This window comes from Pseudopodoces humilis, chromosome 1 (assembly GCF_049639895.1).
Source record: "Pseudopodoces humilis isolate 2021_Gansu_Grassland_sample_001 chromosome 1, ASM4963989v1, whole genome shotgun sequence".
NCBI lineage: Eukaryota > Metazoa > Chordata > Aves > Passeriformes > Paridae > Pseudopodoces > Pseudopodoces humilis.
The window spans coordinates 58,676,426-58,700,176 of record NC_142200.1 but is presented as its reverse complement, the minus strand read 5'-3'; the positions used below and the strand labels follow the sequence as shown (position 1 = coordinate 58,700,176).

Here is a 23,751-nt window from a genome sequence, read left to right as displayed (position 1 = left end):
TTGGTATTTAAAAGTTTCAAAAGAGACTGAATCAGTTTCTTCAAAGACCTGGGTGATGTGTTTGAGGCACATCAGACCTTTATAAAAGTGCCTTGGTCTGCCTTGGGGGTTAGTGATGAGAATCCTTTTGTTTGCAACTCCTTTTGAAGTTCTCCTTTGGTGACAGCAGCAGTAGCACTGTGCTGTTGAAGCTGAGAGGAACAGAAAACTGTCCTTGGAAACTCTAGCCCTTTTTCCATCATCCTGTCATTGTTTCTTTCTTTCTTATGCCTTAAATAAGATTTTGACACATGCATGGGAACATAAAAATAATTACATAACTATAAAGTAGGGGATACTGTGAGTCTTGCATTTTAGAAACTGCATGTAAAAATCTGTAGAAATGAAAATTAAACTGAGAAAATAAGATGTAATAGAAAGCTGGAGACAATGATTGTGATTTGCTTGATGTTTAAAGGAGTTATTTTATTTAACCAAAAATTAATGATAAAATTTGCATCCTTTTCTTGACTGGAAGAACTGGGGACTGGGGACTGAAGAACAAACTGGTATAGGAGTTCCTGGAATGTTTTCAAGAGCTTGGAGCTGTGTAGAGAGCACGAGCCCAGCTTCAGTCTGGCATAACCTTGTCCTGAATGATGGCAGTGGTCTTGTTTGAAGAGTACAAATCTGCCAGTATGACATTGTTAAAATTGACTACTCACCCTCAGTGCAAGAGGCCTGGTGCTTGCTAGTGTGTGTCTGAGTTTCTGTATCAGTGGAAAGGCGTTTGGGAACTTTGCACATTTAAGAAAATTAATGGTTGAGTTCAAGAATATGTTTGAACATACTTGTTAATGCAGGTCCAGGAGATCTCTGCTCACCTGAAGAGGGCCAGCTGCCATTCCATGAATTCCTGCTGCTTAATAAGTGTTGTCCACAGCATCTCATCTGTTTGACTGTGTTAACTCAATGTGTAGACATTCCTCTCAGTGAACAGGAGCTAAAAATTCTGATAACTGATTGAGGTCTTATGATATGAATAAGCAAGGAATTTCTCCAGCTTTTATGAAAGCAACATTATTAAAACTTAATATGGGGATGAAGAATACAAAAAACACAGGAAAATTATGACTCTTAAGATTGACTTGGATCCTGCCCTGCTCATTGCAGCAGTATTTGGTATTTAGAGAAACATCTGTGCATTTGACAGACTTACTGACACTTGTCTCTCAATCCTATTACTGTCTCAATTTTGAAGGAGCACATATTCATGTTCTAAAGAATTTTCTGACTGTTTCCCCATGGAACTCCGTGGAAAATCAGTTACCTCTGAGAAGAGACAATGTGTAGATTGTCCTGAAGGTATACTGTAGCCTGAACATCATACATACATTTAATGAATATTAAATGAGAGGTAGCCTTGTGTGGTAGAGTTCAGGGGAGTATCATTGCAGAAGTGGGAAATCAGGAATGTTTTGCAGAGTTCTTCTGCTGAGTCTGAAGCAGTATGATCTACTGCTAAGGATATGGTTTAGATTATCCAGATTGTTATTGCCTGGAACATCTTACTCTTTTTCTGCTATTCCAAAATGAAGGTTTATTGCCAATCAAAACAGGTTTTATCCACTAGAAACTCTTGTCTGTCTTTTGACGTGGTGCCTGTTGTTTATCTTAGCTTTGTAGATGCAGCATAGGGGAAGAATCAAATGTTTAGCCATGCCCCCAGTGCTGCTGGGTTTTGTGAAGGGAAGGTAATGTGGGGAGGAATGAATGACAGAAGGAGCTGGAGAAATGTCTGTGCTGCCAAAGCAGGTGCTGATGCACTCAGTCTGTGTTGTCTTGCTGCAGCTTTCGATGCCTGTATGACACTTTTCCGAAAAGAAAGGAAATTTTAGCTGTTTTCACTCATGCCATTGGAATGGAGCTACACATACTAGCTAAGTACATACAATAAGGAAAAGGAGTAGACTGTAAAAGGCAGGAATGAAAGCACAGACAATATGGCTGTGCTTCATGCTGGATTTCTTTAATTCTCACTGGGACATAACACTTTTTGAATAATCATTTTATCTCTGATGAGAAGCTTTAACTTTTCTGTGTGGTTTTATCACTTAGAAAATGAAGTCATTGCATAACAGCTTTATGGTTAAAGGAAAAGAAACAAGCCCTTCCTAACTAGTATGCAAAAATGGCAACATAGTTAAAAAGCTGGCTTGAATACTCTGGAGTACAACTTTCCATTTCCAAGGCCTATGATTCCTTGATGACTTAGCTGCTTCTCTAAATGTAATATGCCTCACTGCACTTTTTAACATGGCCTGATATGGTAGGACCTGCAGAATACAGCTCACTGTAACTCAGGATATCTTAATATTTCCCATGTAAGTAAAGATCATCTAAGTAGGCACTGATAGCAACAAAAAATAGCTTCTTCTTGCACTAATGGGTGTATATGTAACATTTTTGATATTGCTGTTCATTTGTTGCAAATATTTTGACAGCTGCTGGTTATTTGGATATTTACCTATCAAAGTTTTAAATGTGGACACTGTGGTGTGCACATGGTGGATAATGGAAAAACAGGTGAACTGAGTCCTAAGGCACCAGGAGACAGCTACAGTGGAAAGTGGGCGAAAAATATCTTATAAAACTGAGGCAGATTATAAAGCAATTTGAATCTTTATCAGTTCTGAATGAAGAGCAGCTGTATATGCACATATTCACATATGTAGAGCTGTAGTGTACGTGCACATCTCATTTTGAAACTGCTTTATGAAATAATAGAGGTGGTTCTAGTCTGTCACCAGCTGTTATGATGCAGTAGCTGCTGGCTTGCTCCTTAGGTATTTTATGGTATTTTGGAACATGAGTAGTCAAGGAGATGCTTTTTGGGGGAGACAGTTTTTTTGTGATTTTAGGCCTATATAATATTTATTTCATGCTAAAATCAGGTATTACCTACTCTTCTGGGAACTGATACTGTAAAATAAATCTGTTTTCCCCATCACTTCTGAAATTGTATTGAATACTCAACCTGAAAGAGCTAGGTAGAATTATGTTTACTCTGTTATGTACAAAAGGCCTTTATTTTTATAACCAGCCCAAAGCACACTATAACTGTAGGTAAAGAATCTCTTCTGGCACAGCTCAGACAGTGTAAGGGAATGTGTTTCAGCTTTTTCTCTTCATAATTGCAAGGATGGAGAGGCTTAAAAATTTTTAGAACCATAGAAAAAAGAATCAAGCAACTGACCAAGTCTTGACTTTTTTTCAATACAGCTTGGCTTGATCAGCATCTGGATCATTGATTGTTCTTTTGCAGTGATATGTCTTGTATTTGTTTTGGTAATGCAAATATTATATATGCCAGAAATAATGTGTTGAGTGATAATGTGATAATAATGTGAGATTCTTCCATGGAAAAAATAAAGCAAAATAAGTATTTTGGAAGTTTGCATTTTGGTTAAGAAGGCATGCCAAGCAGAATTATATCCAACCATACACTGTCATGTTTTAGGCCAATACTTCACACAACTTTGCTGTTAACATCTTGGAGCTGGCATCTGTCAACACCAACATCGTGCCTTACTCAGGGAGCAGACAGCACAGCTGCTGTGTAGTTCTTTACAGTGATTTAAGTCAAACCAAAATGTCTCAGGGTTCAGTCTTTCTAACTTCCCTGAGACTGCCAAAATCCTGTTTTCAAAGTAAGGGATGCAAACATCTCCCTGGTAAGAGCTTGGCGTGACAGCACGTTTCACAGGTGCAGCTGAGTCTCTGCTGGGTAGTGTTTTGTTGCTGCTGCTCTTGATGCCTTGCTGCAGGTTACAGACCTTCAGCTGTTCCCCAAGAGGAACAAGAGCATAAAGAGCAGCAATCCCTCTCCTCCTCTACTGCCAGCTTTACCATACACTAAATATGATGGAATAGAATTAAAGATGGAGCTAATGAGCGCTGTCTTTACCAAGCCCAGAGCAATAGCTCTTATTAGGAGTTCAGCTGTCCCCTTCATTTGGGAAAGCCCTGAACTTTTGATCATCTAAATGTATTAATTCTGTCTCATCCACAATGACACTATTTTTAGTATTTTTCTTTGCCTCTGGGATTGACTTACTTTGCTGTAGCAGACATCCTCTTCTGCTTTTTTTCAGAGTTGACTGCTGTTCTCCATCTCTCTGTACAGCAAAGATGTAGTTGATTTGCTGCTCACTATAGAGCAACTAAAATACGATGGAGAACCCGAGTCCTTACAGCTTACAGAAGCAGTGGCCTCTAAATGCAGGTGATCCTGTCAACCAACCTTAGCATATGTCCCTTGTCCAAGTGGACAGCATTGCACACTGTGTGGCTGCACAACTGACAGCTTATATCTCTGGGGGACAGGACTTAAGTTAATTGTGCTGATCATGAAGTTGTTTACCCAAAGCAAGTTGTCTCCCAGCATAGCCACTACTGATTTCTGACTGGGTCCCTCCATCTTCCCAAGGGACACTAGTTAAGCCAGACTGAGGTGAGCATCTGCTAAAACTGGCTTCCCTCCTCAGCTCTGAGAGGTACTGAGCTGATGGGTTTTCTGCACGGGACACACTCATGTTGGTACCTGGAGGGAGTGTAGCATCCTTTTGCATGTCCTTCCTGCTTCAGGAAGGACCTGCACTGTTCCTCTGAGGCTCTTTCTCTGCTTTTCCTGGTTCTTGTCAGCTGCTGTGTGACACCAGTAGGCTTGCTAGGTCTGTCTTTCATTTCTTTATGAAAATTCTTGCTGTCTTGCTTCAAACTCTCTTGAGTTTATGTCCCTTAAGTTTGCACTCCTCTGTTCTATAGGGAGGTTAACAGACTTAATCTACCTGTCTTCTGACACCTTCCTTATTGTTATTAATAAGAGAAATTTACAAGTGTGCTATGTTTCTGAGAGCAGAGATGGTAATTTTTCAGGAACAGATTGTATAGCAGTCTTTTCAAATATATGTCAGAGTTTAAAAATTTTATTTCTCAAACATCACACAAAGTCTTCCAAATGAGCACATGCTTGAATTGAGCAATATGTATCATTTAAAAAGCATAGGCAGACAACATTACTCTTTTATTCCTTTGTCAACTCTTTCCAGTAATATTTAATATTGTATCAGTCATTTCCTATCCATCATTCAACAGCTGACTGCTTATGCCATTTACTGTCTGCATTGCTGTAAGCTTGTGTATATGTTTCTCTTGAGTACTAAAGTAAAACATTTTTAAAACATGAGTTATTTTTTCTTTAGTAGCAATATAAATATTTAAATCTCAGTTTTTCACAGATTATGTTTTCCTCAGACTTTTCTAGATAGGGAATGAAATGTTTTAACTTCTGGAAAGTTAAGTGCTGAAGTTGTTGACTTATCTCTGGGCCCAGTCTAACACCAGGTAGCTAATATGCAGACTTTTTTCAGAAACAGATAAATCCTTATGCTTTAAACAGTCAAGTTCATTAATTGGTTAAAGATTTGAAGCTCTAGCTCACTTGCCTTTGCTGTATAAGGAGAAATATTTGTGTACTATCTTCTGATCTCTTGGTTCACTAAGTCAACATGAAGTACGTCAACAGAAATAAAATTAAATATGAAGAGGAAAGGTGGAAACTTACAAGTCTGTTATGGTTTAAGAGCTCTTTCTTGTTTAAATGTTTTTTCTAACTCTCCAATTTATGTAGTCTAGTCAGATTAGAACAGACTCAAAAGGAAAAAAAATCAGGCTTTCATGAGAGTATTTGTTCTTAATATTTTGCAAAACTACATATGTATAGCAAAGATAACAAAACCACCTGTATTAATCAAAAATATAAGAATTAATTAAAAAGTCTGAAGAGTGTTTCTGTTTGAGAGTTGTGAAAGAAGAACTAATCTCAGTAAATGTTTGTTTTACAGAATGCTGAAACCAAGGTAGAGGAAGCAGCTAAGGACAGCCCAAAAGCAGCCAGGCTAACACAGCAGTCATCAGAGGATAATGAAGTATTTGGTGAGTTACTGTGAAAAGTGGAAAATGTTATTTGATGTGTTAATACAAAGAGAATTCACATCAAGATCTACTGATATATTTAATGTTGAGGTGCCGCATTTGAGTGCAGGCTGTACAGAGACCTGAAAAGATGGAGGAAAGGACCAAGAAGAAAACAAAGAGCTCTCAGCAGTCTAAAATAATCTCTGAGGAGGAGAAAGATTGAATCCAAGTGTTTGGCAAAATTAAAGGTTTATGCAGTAAGGGAAAATAAACTTTTCTCCATCCATAACGGAGAGGATAAGCAGTAGATTCTTAAAACTGCAAAAAGAAAGATGTGATCAAATGTCAGGAAGGGAAGTACAGAAACAAATACTAAAGCATTGTGATACATCATCTGGAAAGTGTGCAGATTCATCATTGCAGTGCAGGCCTTGAAAAACAGGTTAGACAAGTAACTGTCTAAACTGATGTAATCATCTTGTGCCAGAAGGATAGACTGTATGACCTTTGAGAATTCTTGGAGGCCTAGATTTTAAATGAGCTTCTCTTGGTATTTTCCTGTGAATCCCTTCCCTGCTCTCCATATAGGTTTTGCTGATATTTTTATTATTTTATCTGAAAGCCACATTTGACCTTTTCTTCTGCATTGAGTTTTGGAAAAGAGTCAGGGAATCATAGAATCACAGAATATGATGAATTAGAATGCACCCATCAGGAACATTAAGTCCAACTGCTGGCCCTGCACAGAACACCCCAAAAATCACAGCATGTGCCTTTATTGTCCAGACACTTCTGGAACTCTGTCAGGCCTGGTGCTGTGAGCGCTTCCCTGCAGAGCCTGTTCCAGTACCCCACCACCCACTGGGTGAAGCACCTTTTCCTGATAAAGGAAACCTTATTGTTAGAACTTTAGGTTGATTTTAGGCTAATAGAACTCCAATAAAGAAGCAGTAGTCTAACATTAATGCAGAAGAGTTTAGGGCAGGGCTGGTCATGTGGATGTTACTCAAGTTGACTAGCTTGAAGACTTTTGGATGAGTGTAATATTTTTGAATACCATAGGGATTAAGGATTTTTTTTTTTTCTTTCAAGGTACAAAAGGAAGGGAGCATGGATAATTAGTCTTTCTTACTATATAAGGAAACCACTTGAACTGGTTTTGTTTGAAATCATCTTTTCTCGGTGAGATAATATAGTGCAATTGGCACATGAGCCTGAATCCCTGGTATGAATGTTTCCAGCACTGATCATATGGTGCCAGTTTCTGATGAATCCACAAGTGGACTTTAGAACCAGCTTTCAACTTTATTAAATGGGTGCTGAGGGTAATTACCTCATTTCCGTGCCATTTGCTCTGCCAGTTATTTGCAGTAGATCCAGTATGACTGGTTGTAAAGCCCCATGGCACGGTGTAATGTGCATCTCAAACTGTGCCCTTCTCAGTGCAGATCTCTCATTTCCTTTCTGTGAGAAGGGTGGAGACAGCAAAGCAAGGAGATCTCCATCTGCCTCTTTCTACCAGCAAAATCTCAGGCATTTAAACCTTCTGTGTGTTTTGATCACTACTCCCATGTTCCAGTGAGCTAACCCAGTAGTTAGTCAGGCTTGTTGTTCCATGTGGGAACTGTGAGTTTAAAGATGGGAATTAAGTATGAAGTTCACTGTTGGTAGGTTTAAACTCACCATCCAGTGATCCATATCCTGGATCAACAAATTCTTTAATTGAAGAAAGTCAACATGCAGCGTGCTATGTGGTCTTTAAAGCTAATGATTTACTAACTGCTAAATATTTCCATGTTCTGAATCCGTGAACTGAGCTGGTTATCTAACACAAGACACTGATCAGCCTTTGATAACTCCACACAACAAGGAGGAAAATTTCTTTCCAACCCCAAAACCAGTCAGACTACAGTATCTTATATCAACCCTCCTACCATTTTCCAAATGTCAGTCTGGGTTGTTTTTTTTTTAATTTTAAGATTAGGTCAAAATGGGGGTAAAAAAAGATCAAGTATGATGCAAATGAGGTCTGTCTAAATCTTCTTTTACCCTGGTCAAGTGAGTAAATCAAAGTGGACTGAAGGTGCAAATGAAACCACAGTAGTAAGAATCAGGGAGAATATTTAGACAGATACAAGTTTCATGTTGTCTTGAGAATGACTGCTGTATATGCCTTTCCCTGCAGTTCTGGAAAATTTCTTAAAATACTCTTACCTCTTATAGGGATAAAGAATAAGTTTGAAGTGGTTTTCCCTAGGTGAGTTATTTGTTGTTCTGTGACTTAAATGATTACAGATCCTGCTCAGTTATTCTCCCTCTGGCTTGATCTATTTCAAGCTAACCCTCATTTCTTTCTTCTTTCCTTTTCCCCAGTGATGCTAATTATACCGAGCATCCACTGTGCACCAATACTTGATTAATTTATAGCTCCAGCTTTGACTAGAATCCCTCTTCTGAAGAATTTTTAATAGCCTCCAGTCTCTTGGAGAGGATGCAGCTCAGCCTTCCCTTTTCACAGAGATCACTCTCTTCTCTGACTTTCTTATTTTCCCCAGAGACCCCTTCCCCCAGCTCTCTCTGGACAATGCCACCCCTTACAGAAAGGTTAGCCCGGGCAGCAGAGGAGCCTGATGAGGCCTCTGAGCCCCCTTTGAAGAGGGGCAGCATCGCTTGGGAGCCGCCTGCCTCTTCTGGGTGCTGGCAGGAGCCGTGTCCTCAGCACCTCTGGCTGTCCCTTGTCGCTGAGCCACCCGGTGGCAGCAGCTGCCAGCCCCTGGCTGCCACCAAGGCTGCACTGCCAGCTCCAAGGCTCTTCAGCAAGGAGGCAGAAATCCCTTGATTTGTGCTTGTCTCCTCGCTCTGCAGGGTTGGTGTTGGCGTTGGACCAGGTGGCAATAATGACTTTTCAGCATAAGGGAATTTTCTGTGCTCAGGAATTCCGCATGGAATAGATAGAGCAGCTAAGGATTGTTATACGGAAGATACCTGATGAACTGTACCATTTGAATATGGCAGGGTTTTTTAAAAAAATATGTCCTTTCAGAGTAAATGTGGTTTCTGTAGTCCCTATCAGCTGGGCCCAGGTTTTGGAGGCAAACACATTATTATTGATTGAAAATATCACGATGGTAAGGAGCCAAGTGTGGCGTTCTCTTTCAAGTCTGCTAGACCTGGTAGCATTCTTTGTAAATTCAAGCAAGGTTTGATCCACTACCGTAAAGGGACATTTGTGCACACATAAATGTCTGTTTTCCTGTTGTTCCTCTTTGTATGGGTTAAATTTGGGAATTACCATTCTAGGAGGCCTTTTTTTTTCATTTCTCTTTAATATTTGTTTTTAGACCGGGGTATAGATGAAATGACCTTGCCAATCATGAAGTCACATTGTACCAGCTGCTTTATGAAACAAACAAGTCAGGTGTGTCTTATATTTCAGAGAGCTGATTCTCAAAGGCAATGAACATTTTGCACAGGAGGATGGAGTGGAGAAATGAAGCAGAAGGGTAAGGGTATTGGGAGAGAAAAGACATCACAGTGATGGCATTTGCAGCTATGAAATTCTGAATTGACAAGAGTTAGTTTTGTTTGCCTTTTGAAAGGATTTTCTTGTGGCATCCAACAGAGTTCTGTTGTCTGATATATACTGAATATGCATCTGTGGTGTGGAGCTAGAATGTCTTGCTTGCTACAAACTTCTGTTGAACTTGCACGTAGTCAACATGGTCTCTGTTGCAACCAGTATGTAGTCAGAAAAGGATTGTGAATTACATCTCAGTCCAAGGAAGAGAAGAACATTGCTGGCTATGGTGCTGTGCATTTGAAGAAATGGGTCAGGAGGGGACTCTTAGCTTCTCTTACTTCCAGAGGATATTTTCAGAAGTTTATTTGATCCAATGCTACAACAGTCAAGCAGAAGGAGGGGGGAAAACTGCTTGTCATTCTGACCACTGGAAGGATTGGACCTTCCTTTCTTTGGTGCAACCCCTATTAATTTAACCTGGAAAATGACAAATGCAGAGTTTTAATTACACTTTTTTCTTTTTTTCCTGTGGGATTGAATTAGCATAAAATTACAAGCAAGATTTTTTTGTAGGGGGAACTGTTGTATATTGTGTATTCCACTTTCTGATGGCAGTGAAAGTCAAAGTGTGGTAGCTTTTCGTGATAGAATCACAGAATATTTTGAGTTAGAAGGGAGCTTGGAAGGCCATCTAGTCCTAACCCCCTGCCATGGGCAGGGATGCCTTGAACTAAATCAAGTTGCTCAGAACCCTGTCCAACATCACCTTGACTGTTTCTAGGGATAGGGCATCCACCACCTCTGTGGGTAACGCACTCGGTGTTTTGCCACCCTCATGGTAAAATACATCTTCCTTGGGGAAACAGAGTAGGACTTCATCTTTTCAAACCAGAAGGTTTCCTTTTTTATCTGGTAGATCAGGTCTAAAATTGTATCTGGATGTGGCCATTTTTCTTCTGGCTTAGAGCTTTCCAGGGGTCCATGCTGTGTGCCTGGAGTTGTACTGTGAGGTGTTGGGTTTTTGTTGTTATTTGGGTTTGGTGGTGGGCTTTTGTGTGTTGGTTATTTGTTGTTGGATTTTGGGGTTTTTCTGTTTGGTTGGTTTTGGTTTTTGGTTTGTTTGTTCTTTGGGGTTTTTTTAACTAAAAAGAGGCAAAATAAACACTTTTTTTTTCCCCCCTCAAAAAGGAGAGATCCTATTGTAGAGCTTTTTCAGCACCATCTGCCATTCTGCTGTTTCCAGCTGCAGTACTGGGTATGTCCTGAGGAATCTTTTTGTGTGCAGAGCTCAGAGATACAGCAAGAAAATGTACATTCAGCACAGTTCCACAGTGACCCTGACTCACTCTGATTCTTGCTTATGCTGATGGCTGCTGCTGTGTGTTCCACACAGAATGTCCTGTGGGGAGTTGTGTAAACCCACGCAGGATGAAGAACTTCTCTCTCCATGAGACTTCCATCTGTAGTGGTTTGACAGACACAGTCACGCTCATTGTGGGTCTTCCTTAACATGGTCCCACTGCATTGAAACACAGGAATTTTTGGATGCTGTGCACTGAATGCCAATTTGGAGTTTTTTTGGTTATTTTTTTTTCTTATTGGTGGTTTATAAAGTTTGTCTTAGAAAATGAGAGAATTTGTATTCTGGTCTTACAGCATACGCTTACAAAGTTGGGAATGTAAATTACTGTATGTTATACCTGTATGGATGTCACTCTTTTCTTGTGCCTGTTTTTGCTTTTTGATTCTTGCTTAAAAAGGGGAGGGGACAGAATGTGAAGGGAGGAGCTGGAAGGCACAAGGCCTTTATCAGGAGGTGAAGCAGTCCTGCCAGGAGCTGGCTCAAAGCTGAGGGTTATTGCAGTTCAGTGATCTTACTGGGAAGCTTCTATCATTGTAAACACGATCAATTGTGGAACACAAGCCATGACTTTAATGTAAAATAATGGCAAGCTTACACCAAACAAAAATCAATCTGGTGAGACAGAAAATGCTTCTAAAATAGGTGTTATTACCGTGGTGCAGTTATTTCCTCTTGCCTGAGAGGCAAATGGGCGAATTTAGCATCCTGTTGGTTTTCATTATAAGCTAAGTAATGGTTCTGGTTTTCCAGCTATCCACATATTTCCACTTTCCTTAACTCTCTTTCCTTTTCCCAGTTTCTTGAAAGACTTGGCCTGTCTGCTTTCATCCAGAGACCACTGATGTATCAAGATTACAACAGCAACCCTGGATTAGCTTTCTGAGTGGAAAGAATAGATTTACATTTTAATAAAAAACCCGTATGCAATTTTTTGTGCAGTTTGTCTCAGAGGTATGGCTCACAGCTTTCCCTTTTTGGTGTGGTATTTTATACCTACCAGCAGATCTTTTCTTTGGGGAATGGGCTGAATCTTGTGTATCTTACACATCATAAAGTGGGTTTTGCAAACTGAGTGTAGTTTTTATATATGAACAAGTGAAGTTTGAAGTGCTGTGGCAGAAAGAGACCTGTAGGAGTTGAGAGACAACAGCTGGCCAGTTGGTAGGATTTTTTGTTATTTTAAGGTTTGAAGGTTTTTATAAAGTATAGATATTTGCAACTTCTATATTTGTTCTGTGGTTGTTTTGTTATGGTTCATTTTTATGGTTTTTCTTTATTTAAAAGTAGCACTTAAACATTATCTTTTTCCTGGCATCAGTCTGATGCTTTAAACAGTAACGGTAGCTCTTGGACATCTAATTAGTTAATATGCCATTAATTAATTAATTAATTTAGTGTTTTACAGTAGCATCATCTAAATTTTTAAGGTTACTTTTACAATGACATTGATGTTTGCTGCAAAATGAGTGCACAAGGACTTAAGGGCATTTTAATGACTCTGATTTGGTTCTTTTTACTTTTTTTCTTGTGTGTACCACATGCAAACAACATACATAACAGAGGTCTGGGTTTTCCTGATCTCATAGGGGCTGGATTTGTTCCTTGGGTCGTTGGCATAGGCGTGGAGCTGAGACAGTGATGCCTGCTGTATTTTTAGCAGTGGTGGGCTGTTCTTGCTGTAATTAGTCAGCACATTAACAATAAATGACTTACTCATTATTTTAATGCTTGCTGTAATCAGTGTACAGGAGCTGGTGGTTTATTTCCCCCTTCTTTATTCAATAAGAGTGAATCTGTATACAAGATGCAGGGGAAGCACAATAGGCATTTACCATCCTGTTGTTATCCAGAATAAGCATTGTATCCAAATGTAAAAGTGAGGATGGCCAAGGGTGGTCTAATGTCACATGTTTCTGGATGGTGATATGAGGCTTTTGGCTAATTAGCTAGTCATTAAACAAATTACTCCTTTCCCAGTGTATTTTGTCATCTTTGTCCTGTTAGCAGGCTGCAGCCCAAGAGAGTATTCTGTGTGCACAGACTTCCTTAGTGTTCTCTGCCTCTGATTCTTATGAACCACCCTGCTGGGTTAAGGCAGGATTTTATCTGTAAATGAATTAAAAGTGCTTCTGAAAGATCCTTATTTTGGAGAAAGGACTTGCAATGTTGCTGTTGTCTGATTTCCAATTTTGTTGAGGCTGAATAACCACTCAGTTCTGGTTTGAGTGAAAGAAGAAGCAGAATAGTTCTCTGTGGGCCAACCACTCTTCTGTCGGGTTAGCTGAAACAGATGTTGTCATTAAACTTTAATTACAACATGGCTCACTTTTTAATGCAGTGGCTAGAAGAGAAATAGAAGGAGTTTTTGTACCATACGTTAGGAGAATATGAAAACAGCAGCTAAGATTTGATAATACTTCTGTATCTTAAAAAAAAAAAATACAAAAGCCATCAACTTGGGCTTCCTGCATAATACAAACTATGGAATTTCATTATGTAATTTCTAGATAAAATCCTTAATAATCCTTAGCTGATTTGACTCAGAATAATGTCCTATTGCAAAAATTGTGTTAAAACAGTGGATTCTCCACAGACTTTAAGCCGTCACCAGTTACCCTGGTTAGAAGCACTTTGCTGATGGTCTGGGCCCCATCTGCTTGTGTGTCTGGCCTCCATCAGGCTGCCCATAGCACACAGCATGAAAGACATATCCAAACCCAGATTTTTTTTCTTATCTGAATGAAGAAGACAAAAACCAAGGGGAAAAAGGGTAAACATCTTGCCCTCATAAATACGTCAGCGCTGAGTTGATGCTTCCCATCCAGTGTGTTGTTGAGTGGGTGAAATTCCAATTTTTCATGAGAATCTGGTAGGCCTAAGAAATTCTGGGTTGGATTTCTTAATGATACTTTCCACTCACGCCCACCTTTAAGTCGTGTTCACTCATGATACTGTAATTAGCTCTATTGACTTTGCCAAAACTATAAAGATAGTGAATTGAGCTTAAAAATCAAAAGTTCATTGACTTGTCCTTAAAACATTAAAAGGTTGGGCTGAAATGTGGAAAAACCTGTGGATTTTCTTATGTTGAGGTTGATGCCCATAGTGTAGGGAAGGGCAGGGAGAGAGCCACTGTAGCTGCATCCTCTTGTCCAGCAGCAAAAATTCCAGCTTGAGTATGTGATGGGTGTAGCTCTGGAAGGAGAACCAAGCAAAAAATAGCCCACAGTGAAAGGATTATGAAAGTAGAGAATGACAGCAATAGTAAACACCCCATGCACACTGGTTTGGTGCTGACCCTAACAAAATATTTTTATTCCTATGCTGGATTAATCTAAATTGTACTTCAGCCTCACATATGGCATTTTCAGCTGTGTCCACAGGGCTGAAAATGAATCTGATGGTGGCAGAGAGTGAAAGTAAGAAGAGTCACAGAGCATTTGAATGAGTGAATGAAAATTTGCAGGACTTGGCATCTGCCAGTTTCCCCTTGGCACTCCCATCGCTGTACCCTGGAGCTCTGTGAAACTCCAGGGCTCCAGTACCGTGTCAGGCAGGAAATCCAATCCATACTTGAGGCTGCGGCTCTCTGTTACGCATTTGTTCGAGAAGGCTGACTGTGGTTTGGCTTAACTCCTTCAAATGCCTGGCTCAGCAGCACTTGTGCAATAGTTCAGTTTCAGGGGTGGGACAGTGGCCCTTTAAGTGCTGACAAGGAGGAACAGAGCAGAAATTCACATCTGAGATAATCCATTTTTGATGAGGAAAATAGAAGTGAAAAGGACTAGTATTTACTGGTGTGCACACACTGGTACTTGTACAGAAACATCCTGGTGGCGACAAGACTGCAGTCGCTCACAAGCCTTGCAAGGGGCAGAGAACAGCCATGATAATGCTGCTCTTTATTTCCAGTGCTGTTCAGAGCAGGCTCCCTCTCTAGAGCCATCCCTATGCTTCCCTTCCCTGTTGCCTATGAAAAGCTTGGCCTTCTCTAGTCCTTTTAATAGTCCCACTTCATTAGAAGGAACCATTTTTATACTGGATACAAATATTTCAATCAAAACAGCAACTTTAAATTAGTTGGAGCTATTTCTAGTAGCTGTCATCCATTGTGAATTTTTTTTTTCCTTTTTGGTGGTTCTTGCTGTAGCATCTTAAAATTTCTGCTGTGCATCATACTAATCTGCTGCAGGAGGACTGCAGTAAAAATCAGCATTCTAAAGATTAACCTCAGTTGTTTTAACACATGCATGGACTGTGAAAAAATAATTCTAAATATGTTTATCTCAAGTGACTTCAATAGAAACAGTCTACAGATGAAAGAAATTCACAGGAGTTCTTATTTCTGTTCTGAAATATCTGTAATAGGATTTTCTTTTAACCTCTGCTTGTGAAAAAGTGAATGAATGGGCTCTTGAAACAGAAGTGATGATAGGTTTTGGACACTTAAGTGAGCCACCATGTTACGTTACAATGAATAGACTTAATTTCATTGGACTCAGTGAAGACAAAATGAAAATATTGATGCTTCTAAAATAAATACTTGACATTTGACAAATGATTCCTTCTTTGAAGTAAGCCTGCTTCTCTGAATGTTTATCAGGATGTGGTGACTGTTTACCTTGATGAGACCTCCTGCTTCTTCAGCACCACAACTCTGCCGATTTTAACAGAGCCGAGCAGTGGTTCTGCCCGAGTTCCTACTGAGGAGGATGCTGATCTATGGCAGATGAAGTCATCAGCTCAGCCAGCAGGCTCGAGGTAGCTGTCTTTCACATCAGGCATTGATCATAGCCCTGGGGAAGCTTCAGGCAGGCAGGTATTTCCATTTTCTGGTCTGCTGACGTCTTGCAGCCCAAAGTCAAACAGGTGCAACAGATAATTTTATTCCAAAATGGATGGGCCAGGTTTTAATTGCAGATTTGATATTTATTTCCATGAGTGAACTGAGTTTTTTGGAAAACCTTTTTGGGCAGGATTAGGTATAGACATGATAAATTTTTGCCAGCTTTTGCTTCACGTATTCATCAGGACTAAAATATGCAAGTATGTCACTTTATAAGGCAAGGCTATGGCAGGAGCAGGCAGCAGTGTTATTCTGCTCCCTTTCACTTACTTTCAGGCTGTCCTTTGTTTTATCATTTTCAATCTTGTGTATAAACTGGCCATCCTTAAAATGACCACAAGACCCTCTTGTTTGGTCTCCAGATTTTATTGCTGTAGTATCACATTCCTTCTGCATTTGTCAACATAGAAAATCTATTACAAAATAGGCAATAGATGTGTGGATTCCAGTTATACAACAAGCCTGAGTGCCCGAGTCAGCATTAAATAAAAATTCTGAAAATTAACTTTATTTTGATTTATTTGCCAAAATTTCTTGAAACAATTTTACTGCTCTATTTCAGAATATATACTTCTGATATGAAGCTCTGAAGGCAAAATTTTTCCAAGATTCATACTTAAAATAAAACCTGGAACCACAAACTGTTTAAGACTCCTGAGAAAGGAGAGCTTCCCTCTTCCTTTTCCACCCTTGGTTTGAGGCATCAGTGGCTGGCCAATATCAGTCATCATGAGCTGACTACAGATGGGGAATAATAGGTGAAAATCAATAGAGGAACTTCACTAGATTTCAGCAGAATTAAGGACATGCTTTAACACTTTGAAATACTGTCCAGGTTTTGACGGAGATATTTTGGCGGATCTGGACTTACTGTGAGAATCAGAAGATTGGGCAAAATAACTGTTTGTCACTCCTCTGTGATAAATTTCCCCAGGCTTCAGCAGAGAGATGTGACTTCCATTTGCCAGAGACAATAAATTTGGTGTTTGTTTTAAAATCAGTGCTCACCTGATTGTAGTAATTTATATTTAGTGGCCTGTTTTCAGGATGTGGATTGGGATGATCAGTGAGATTAAATTGAGGGTTTTTCTAAAAGTGAGAAACCCAGGAGTTAAGACTTCTAAATGCATTCGTGCTTGGGATTTTTCTTTTTCAGCTGCTCTCGTTATTTTCATGGTGCACAGGAGTTTTTTTCCCTCTGGTACTAAAGTACTATGATCCAAATGCAGACTCCCTCCCAGCATTATTTCAGTCACTAAGGAGCACCCAGCCGAGGACTGGACCTCACTGAGCCTACTGGTCTATAAACATTAGACCATAGCAAGGTTGTTATTGCTGATTCCCGTTCCTGAGAGTAGATATTTCCCTGCCAGTCAGATGCTTTTACACCAAGCAGTATTTTGCTTTTAACACAAACCAAATCACTCTAGATTTTTGCAGACTAAGTGCAGTTTCATGATATAACCTGTTCTATGTGGGTAAACCCAGTAGCAGAATCTCAACAGCACAATTATTCTCCATGGATGTGTACTTCATTAGCAGCCTTTCTAAATAGTGTTGCTGCTCTTGACCAGGGTTACAGCTGCAGTGTCACACCTGTGGCAATACACCTCTGCTAGTGGCTGCTCCCTGAAGGCAAGCATTTAAATTATTCCTCTCTTCAGCCCAACAATCCTTTTATATTGACTTGTAATTTGTTGTTCAATTTTGAACAATTCTGAGGAGGGACAAATGTCTTTCTTGTTTCTGAGTTACATGTTTGCCACCCATGGGTTACTTTTGTTTAATGTGTGTGCTGATTAAAAATGTCTCCTGCACTGAAAATATGAGGCCTTTTCTTCTGTGTTTTCTTAGTTCTTATGCAAAAAGACCCTTTTTAGCTCTACCTAAAGGTACCTATTATAGGATTTCTGAGACTGAAATGTTCTTGCAAATTAATTTCAAGATTCCATTAAAAAAGAAAATAAGAAAAAGAAAGCTGTGGAGCTGGCCCCTCGAGAAAACAGAAGTGAATGTCTTGAAATCAGCATGTGATTTGAAATCACACACTGGCTTTGGCACCCAAGCGCTACTGGCATGTTCGAGTACGTGGCTTTTCTTGTCAACTCCCTGTGTATTTTCAGAGTATTGTAATCATGTTCTCTATCAGGAAAGAATTGTGGGAAAGGTCAGAATATAAAATAGGTTGACATAGGGAGCTATCTGGAATTTAGAGTATTTTCTCCTCCATCTCTATTAGTCTGCTTGCATTGACATAATTGTGGTGCAACACTGCAACATAAAAACAAGTATTTTTTAAAGGCAAGAGTCAGAATTCAAATATCTCGATTTAAATACAAATATAACCCCTCTAATTTAGCTGACTAATTTTCATTGAGGAACTATATAAATTCTTGATACTTCTGGTATTTTTATTTAGTTGTTTTATTTGCTAATTTAATTAGTGAATGAAAAGGGACCTGGAGGATCTCAGAATGCTGGAAAGTTGTAATTTTTTCTCTCTAATGTTAAACAGAAAATCTGTGCAAATAGTGACATTTTCATCTGAGTGAAATATCCTAACATTTCTTCTTTCTAGAATTGCTAATGAGGTCACGTCTTTCTGAAAATTGCAGTTAATTTGCATTAAGTGTAGGGTTTTATAACATTTCAGACCCCCTTAAAATGTTGTGGCTGCAATAGTACGTTTATTTTAAGGATATTATTTATACACAAAAATAAGCAACCATGCTAGTAAGCTGTGTCTTCCAAAGGGGCAAAGAAAAAGCATTACAACTTGGATTAGGGGGAGGAATTTGATAAAGCATATTTATGTCGTTTCATGCTCTGTGCATTCATGTGTTTAATTCCTAGGCTGGTTTGTGTGTTAATTCAGAGAACACTAATGTGCACACAGTGGAGATGCATAGGCAATTTCCTTGTCTCTTTGAAGTGTAAGTTGGAAAGCGTATAATTTTCTGTGGATTTTAGCACATAGTACCAATTGGAGCTCTTGTCTATATTCTGCTTCTGCTAAAGTGGTGTGAATCAGAGGTGGCTTGTTTTGTTGTTTGGATTTTTTTTAAATTAACACATCTGTGGGTAAGAGGCTGAGCATCTCATGTTTGAGATTACTGGTAAACAACTTAATGTTTTCAACAAAACAATTCAAGAATCATTAAAGTGCATCACAGGGATGTGACTTGAATGAAATATTATAAAACAAAATTTAAGAGGTAAGAAATAAATCTTGTATGGGAGATAGTAGAACAGGGCAGAATGGAATAACCTTATTCTTTCCTAATTACATTATCTCCGTGTGCAGCTTCTTAGCCTAGTGTTTGGTTTTTGAGTGCAGGGATTTTCCTTGTGTTTTGGAGTGCAGTTTCTTGGGAGATTTGTTTGGGGATTTTGGGTGTGGTGGTTTTTTGTTTGGTTTGTTTTTTGGTTTGGTTTTTTTTATTGGTTTTTTGTTTTGTTTTGTTTTTCTCATGTGTTAGTATCTACTTGTGCTAAGAATGTTGAATCAAATGCACTTTCAGGTTTCTGCCTAAGGCTTTGGGGAGAGACAGATGGATCAGAAACACGTCTGTATCTGTTTTGTCATTCTTAAAACTGCTTCACCATTCAGCACACAGGGTCTCAAGCCTGGAACTCTTAACTAAAGGATTGCTTGTATCCTGACACCTTTTAAATTAGTCCAGTGGTTGGCGAGTTCGTCTGAAAAGGCAGAAGAGAAATTCCAGGTCTGTGAAAATACTTAACTTAAAACATCCTGCCAGCAGTTCTACCTCGGCCTTTATATGTGATAGCCAACATATCTCAGATGACCTCAACTCCCAGGGGAACATAAGAATAGAGGCATTCTCTGCATGCATGAGTGGTTGGAATAACACTGTGCTTAGTGATCAAATGAACAATCCCTTTGAGCTTTCGAGATAGTACCCCCTCTCACAGGGCATCGGAAAGCATTTCTTTAACAATTATGCAACAACAAAGCACAATAGGGTTGCTGGTTGCCATGATTTCTTTCTGAGGAGGAAAGTCAGAGTTTATGTTACCTTGTTGTTGCCATCTCAAACTAAACCTGTTTGGCAGTTGAGAAATGCAGCCTGATCCCTGGTTACCAGATCCCTGGTTTTAGTAGAATAGGGTGCTGCAGAAATAAAGATTTGAGATTTTTTTGTGGTTTAACCTGCCTGGTGCTTTTTTTTTTTTTTTAATACCTCCCCCCTGCCACCCCTCCAGTCTATTGTCTGGTGTTATTGCTTTTCCTTAAAGCAGTTTAAAGATCCTAAAACAGAACCACAGACTGTGCTTTTCTTATGCTCTGGGTCATTTTTCCAGCCCAGTGGTTGTCCTTCATTCTGTGACTGATTCCTTCTGTGTGACTATACTATTTTACTGCTGTTGTCTGCTTTTACTTACCACCAGTCTTTTTTCCCTGTGTTTTTCTCACCACATTTTCATCTCACCTGCTGATCCATTTCTTTCTGCCAGACTTTCTTTAGCTGCATTTGCATCCTTCCATCTGACTAGTTCCTTCCTTTTCTTCCTTATCCTCTTCTCTTTGTGGTCTTCCTTTACTGCCAGGGGTCAGTACTTCAGCTGCTTTCTAGCATCTTCTCTACCAACAAATACACAAAGTTCTCCTTCTGGTGAGCTTCTTGATGATTTACCTGGTTGTTCGCACAAACATTCTAAACAATATTAGCCTATCTCTTTTCTTGCATCCCTGATCATAAAAAAAAAAAAAAAAAAAAAAGGCAGGGGGGAAAGGGGTCAATTTGAAGTAATTTAGATGTTACATTTTTTGATTTTTAAATGTTGAATGTGGGACAGTGCAAGCCACATACCAGTGATTATTCCAGCCTTGCACAAATGAATACCGATGAGATGACCTGGGATAATAGCATTGCTCAGGGCTGTTGAGGCCATTCTGCTGTAATAACAAATTCTAGTCAAGACAGAGCAACAGGATGTCTTTTATTTTCTTTGAATTTGAATTTGAAAACTAGTAACAAAGCTGAGGTTTTCTTACGTTGTGCATGTGTGTGTGCAAACAAGTATTTGTATGACACACAAGTGCTGCACAGTTAGCAGCAGAATAAGTAAAAATACATGTTATTCTGTGTTCTCTGAGATGTTCATATTACCTAACCTTTTCATTCTAGATGAAGAAGAATAAAAGTTGAAGAATATAAATTGCATTCATTTAAAATTAAGATCTGGAGTTCACATTATTTGCTGATGCAGTGCCCATGCCCTGTTAAGATCTCAAGGAAAAAAAAGCGTGCTCTTTAGCAAAATTGCTAGTTCTCAGCCATTGAAATGGGCCTCAATGTAATAATTATATTCTTGTCATAGAGTTCTAATGGTTTGTTGTTGGGCTTCTTTTTTCCCTTTTCTCCCTGCTAATTAGTTTAATGCTGCCAGCATAAGAAACTTACTTTTACTTTTATATTTGAACTATTTATCTATAATTTCAGGTTTGTCTGTACTATTTAGGAAAGGGAAGGAATTTCAGTCTTAGCCCTGGATCTCAGATGTGACCAACTGCTGATTCTAGAATCTCACTAGCTCTTCCTGCTGCTTTCAGCCTATCCCAGTAGAATAGGCTGTGGTGGTTGGCTTTGAGCTGCTTATAATCAGGAGGTGCATACAGTTTGTCAGATTTTGCATTGTTGGAGGGCCAGAGGCTGGAAATGGGATTGTATAAATTTGACACTTGATTTGATAGTCCTGCTGAGTAAAAGACACATGCATTTCTCCCTTTGCAATCTAATTTTCTCCGGGTGGAGCAGAAAACCTATGATAATGACTCCAAAAGCAAGTGGTTATTTAGATGACAGCAAATTGCTGCATAACTGGGGTCCCAAGGAAGAATGGGAAGGTGGGAAAGCTTTCCTGGTTTTATTATATCTTGCAGAGGGTGTTTAGTACAGTCAGTTTTCTCAGGGTCCCAGTAAGATTTTGTTTATGGAGACAAGTGAATGTCTAAATCTACTGCTGCACTTTTTTCCTTTCTCTTAATTATTTTAAGTACTGTGGATTAGTATCTCTCTTCAGATTTAGAAAACAACCTACCAAAACAAAGTCCAGATGAATATGCATGATATATTGACAACATGTTACCCTCTCTGTTAAGAGGATGAAACTGGCAGAAAACAAAAAGTGACATAAAATTCTTAAGCAGGCAATTTGCATGTTGTGGACGGATTTTCTGAAATACTTTAAGGGAATTTTAAATACTCCAGGAAAAATATCAAAAATATCATAACCAGAGTGTATTGTTAAGTAATGAAGAATGTTAAGCACAGCGGTGAGCTCCACAGAATATCCTGAAGCATTTTCACGTTCTCAGCTCAGTCTCAAAGGAAGAATTGTAAATGGAAGGGAAGGACTAGAAAAATCTGGTCCATGGAAGCGTTAGTGATGAACGCTGTCAATACCATGTTCGGAGAGCTCTGAGATGTAAAACAACTGTTGGCATTTGGAAGTTTGGGCAGGGTTTGGGGATTTTCTTGGAAGAGTTGAAGGTCAAAATACCTCATGCCAGACTGCATATGAGCTTTTACCTGGCAGGCAAAATATTGACACCACTAAACCTTTCCAGTTTGGCTGGCAGCAGTGCCCCTAGCTGTGTGTGTTTTGTAAGAACACACCGGGGGCAGCCAAGCAAGATGGATGAATGGACACATATTCTAAAACAGCAGCCATCTGTGACATCCAGTTCCACTTGGCTAAGCACTAATTTGATTTTTGCTTCTACTTTTTGTTTTGAGCTCATTGTAAGCAGTTTGGATTGGTTTGTTAAATTTGAAGTAAATGGTCCAAAAGCAGAATTTGATAGCCACTGCTTTATTGCCACCTCCTCTCTCCACCCCATTTCAAACAAAGCTTAATTCCAAGGTAGAGTGGCTACACATTTGGCTTGTTTGCTTTTGATTTCCATTAGACTTTACTGCCAAAACAACCTGGTCATACCAGTGACAAGGCTGAATTTGTCTTCCTAGTAACATGTCAATATTTGCCCTAAAAAGCAATTTAACTCAAAAGCTTTCTTCAAAAAGGGAGGCATTTTGGGGCACTAACAACACAATGAAAACACTTCACTTCTGGAGACCCCTCATTTTTAAATTGTTCTGGGTGAACACATTCCATTGTTTGATGAAAGAAGAGACATTAACAATTGATTTGTTACATCTTCATGGGGCAGCAAGACAAGGGAAGCAAGAGGAATGTGCAATATGGAGAGTATACTTCTGCTGGTAGGGGAGCAGGATGTTTCCTTCTTCTGCACCTGGATCTTGATCTGAAGGTCATGGCATGTGTCTTGCACTGGCCATGGTCATGGGTTGAAAGCTTTTATTTTTGGCTTCTTGGTCTGTTTTGTACACATACAGTACTAGAGTGTTCACATCCTAAGTGGGACTGAAAATTTCACAAGCACATAACTGATCCTGAAATCTAAAGATTTATTTCTTTACTTTGGAATTCTTTCTCAGTGTATGATTTATGTTTATATGTGCATCCTTTAAAACAAAAAATTGTTTGTCCCTTCTTTTAAAGTTGAGGGATAGCAACATACAAAGGAGCCTTCTAAATTGCAGGGTCCTAGCAACATTTTCCATCTCTCCTAGGGCTAGGTCCTGTTTTTTTCCCTGTATTCATGTGCTTACAAGTCCCTTTACTTCCCTCTTCCACACCTTTGTATCTATGTTCCAATGTGAAAAACAACCTTAATGAGCAGTCTGGGTGCCTGAGGATGTCAGAATTCACATCCTGACACACGGCATGTGCACAGCTGTGCTATGAGAATGAACCTGGTATGAACAAACAAAAAGAACAGATTTTTTCAGGCCATTTGGGGTATGGCTAAGGCTGCTTCTCAGTTCTTCAGAGATTTTGTATTACATAAATTTCCAATTTGTGTAAAACAGATGCAGGGAGGACTAAAGAATGCTTTGACAATACAATGGGAGTTTCCCAGGGATTGATCAGTTTAGTTCTGGATCATGATACTGTGTAATTCCTGTAAGAGGGATGAAGCACATAGTACCCGATATGTATGCTTAGTCAGAG

General features: G+C 39.3%; 1 protein-coding gene across 7 annotated transcripts in view; it reads left to right on the top strand.

Moving 5' to 3' along the window:
• The window catches only part of MBP (myelin basic protein), a 110,739-nt gene that overhangs the window by 50,548 nt on the left and 36,440 nt on the right, over positions 1-23,751 (top strand). For all 7 annotated transcript variants that reach the window (XM_088052984.1, XM_088052954.1, XM_014254920.2 and 4 more), the window contains exon 3: positions 5,886-5,976. In XM_088052984.1, coding sequence (XP_087909110.1) covers positions 5,886-5,976 — 91 coding nt within the window. The remainder of the gene's footprint in view (positions 1-5,885; positions 5,977-23,751) is intronic.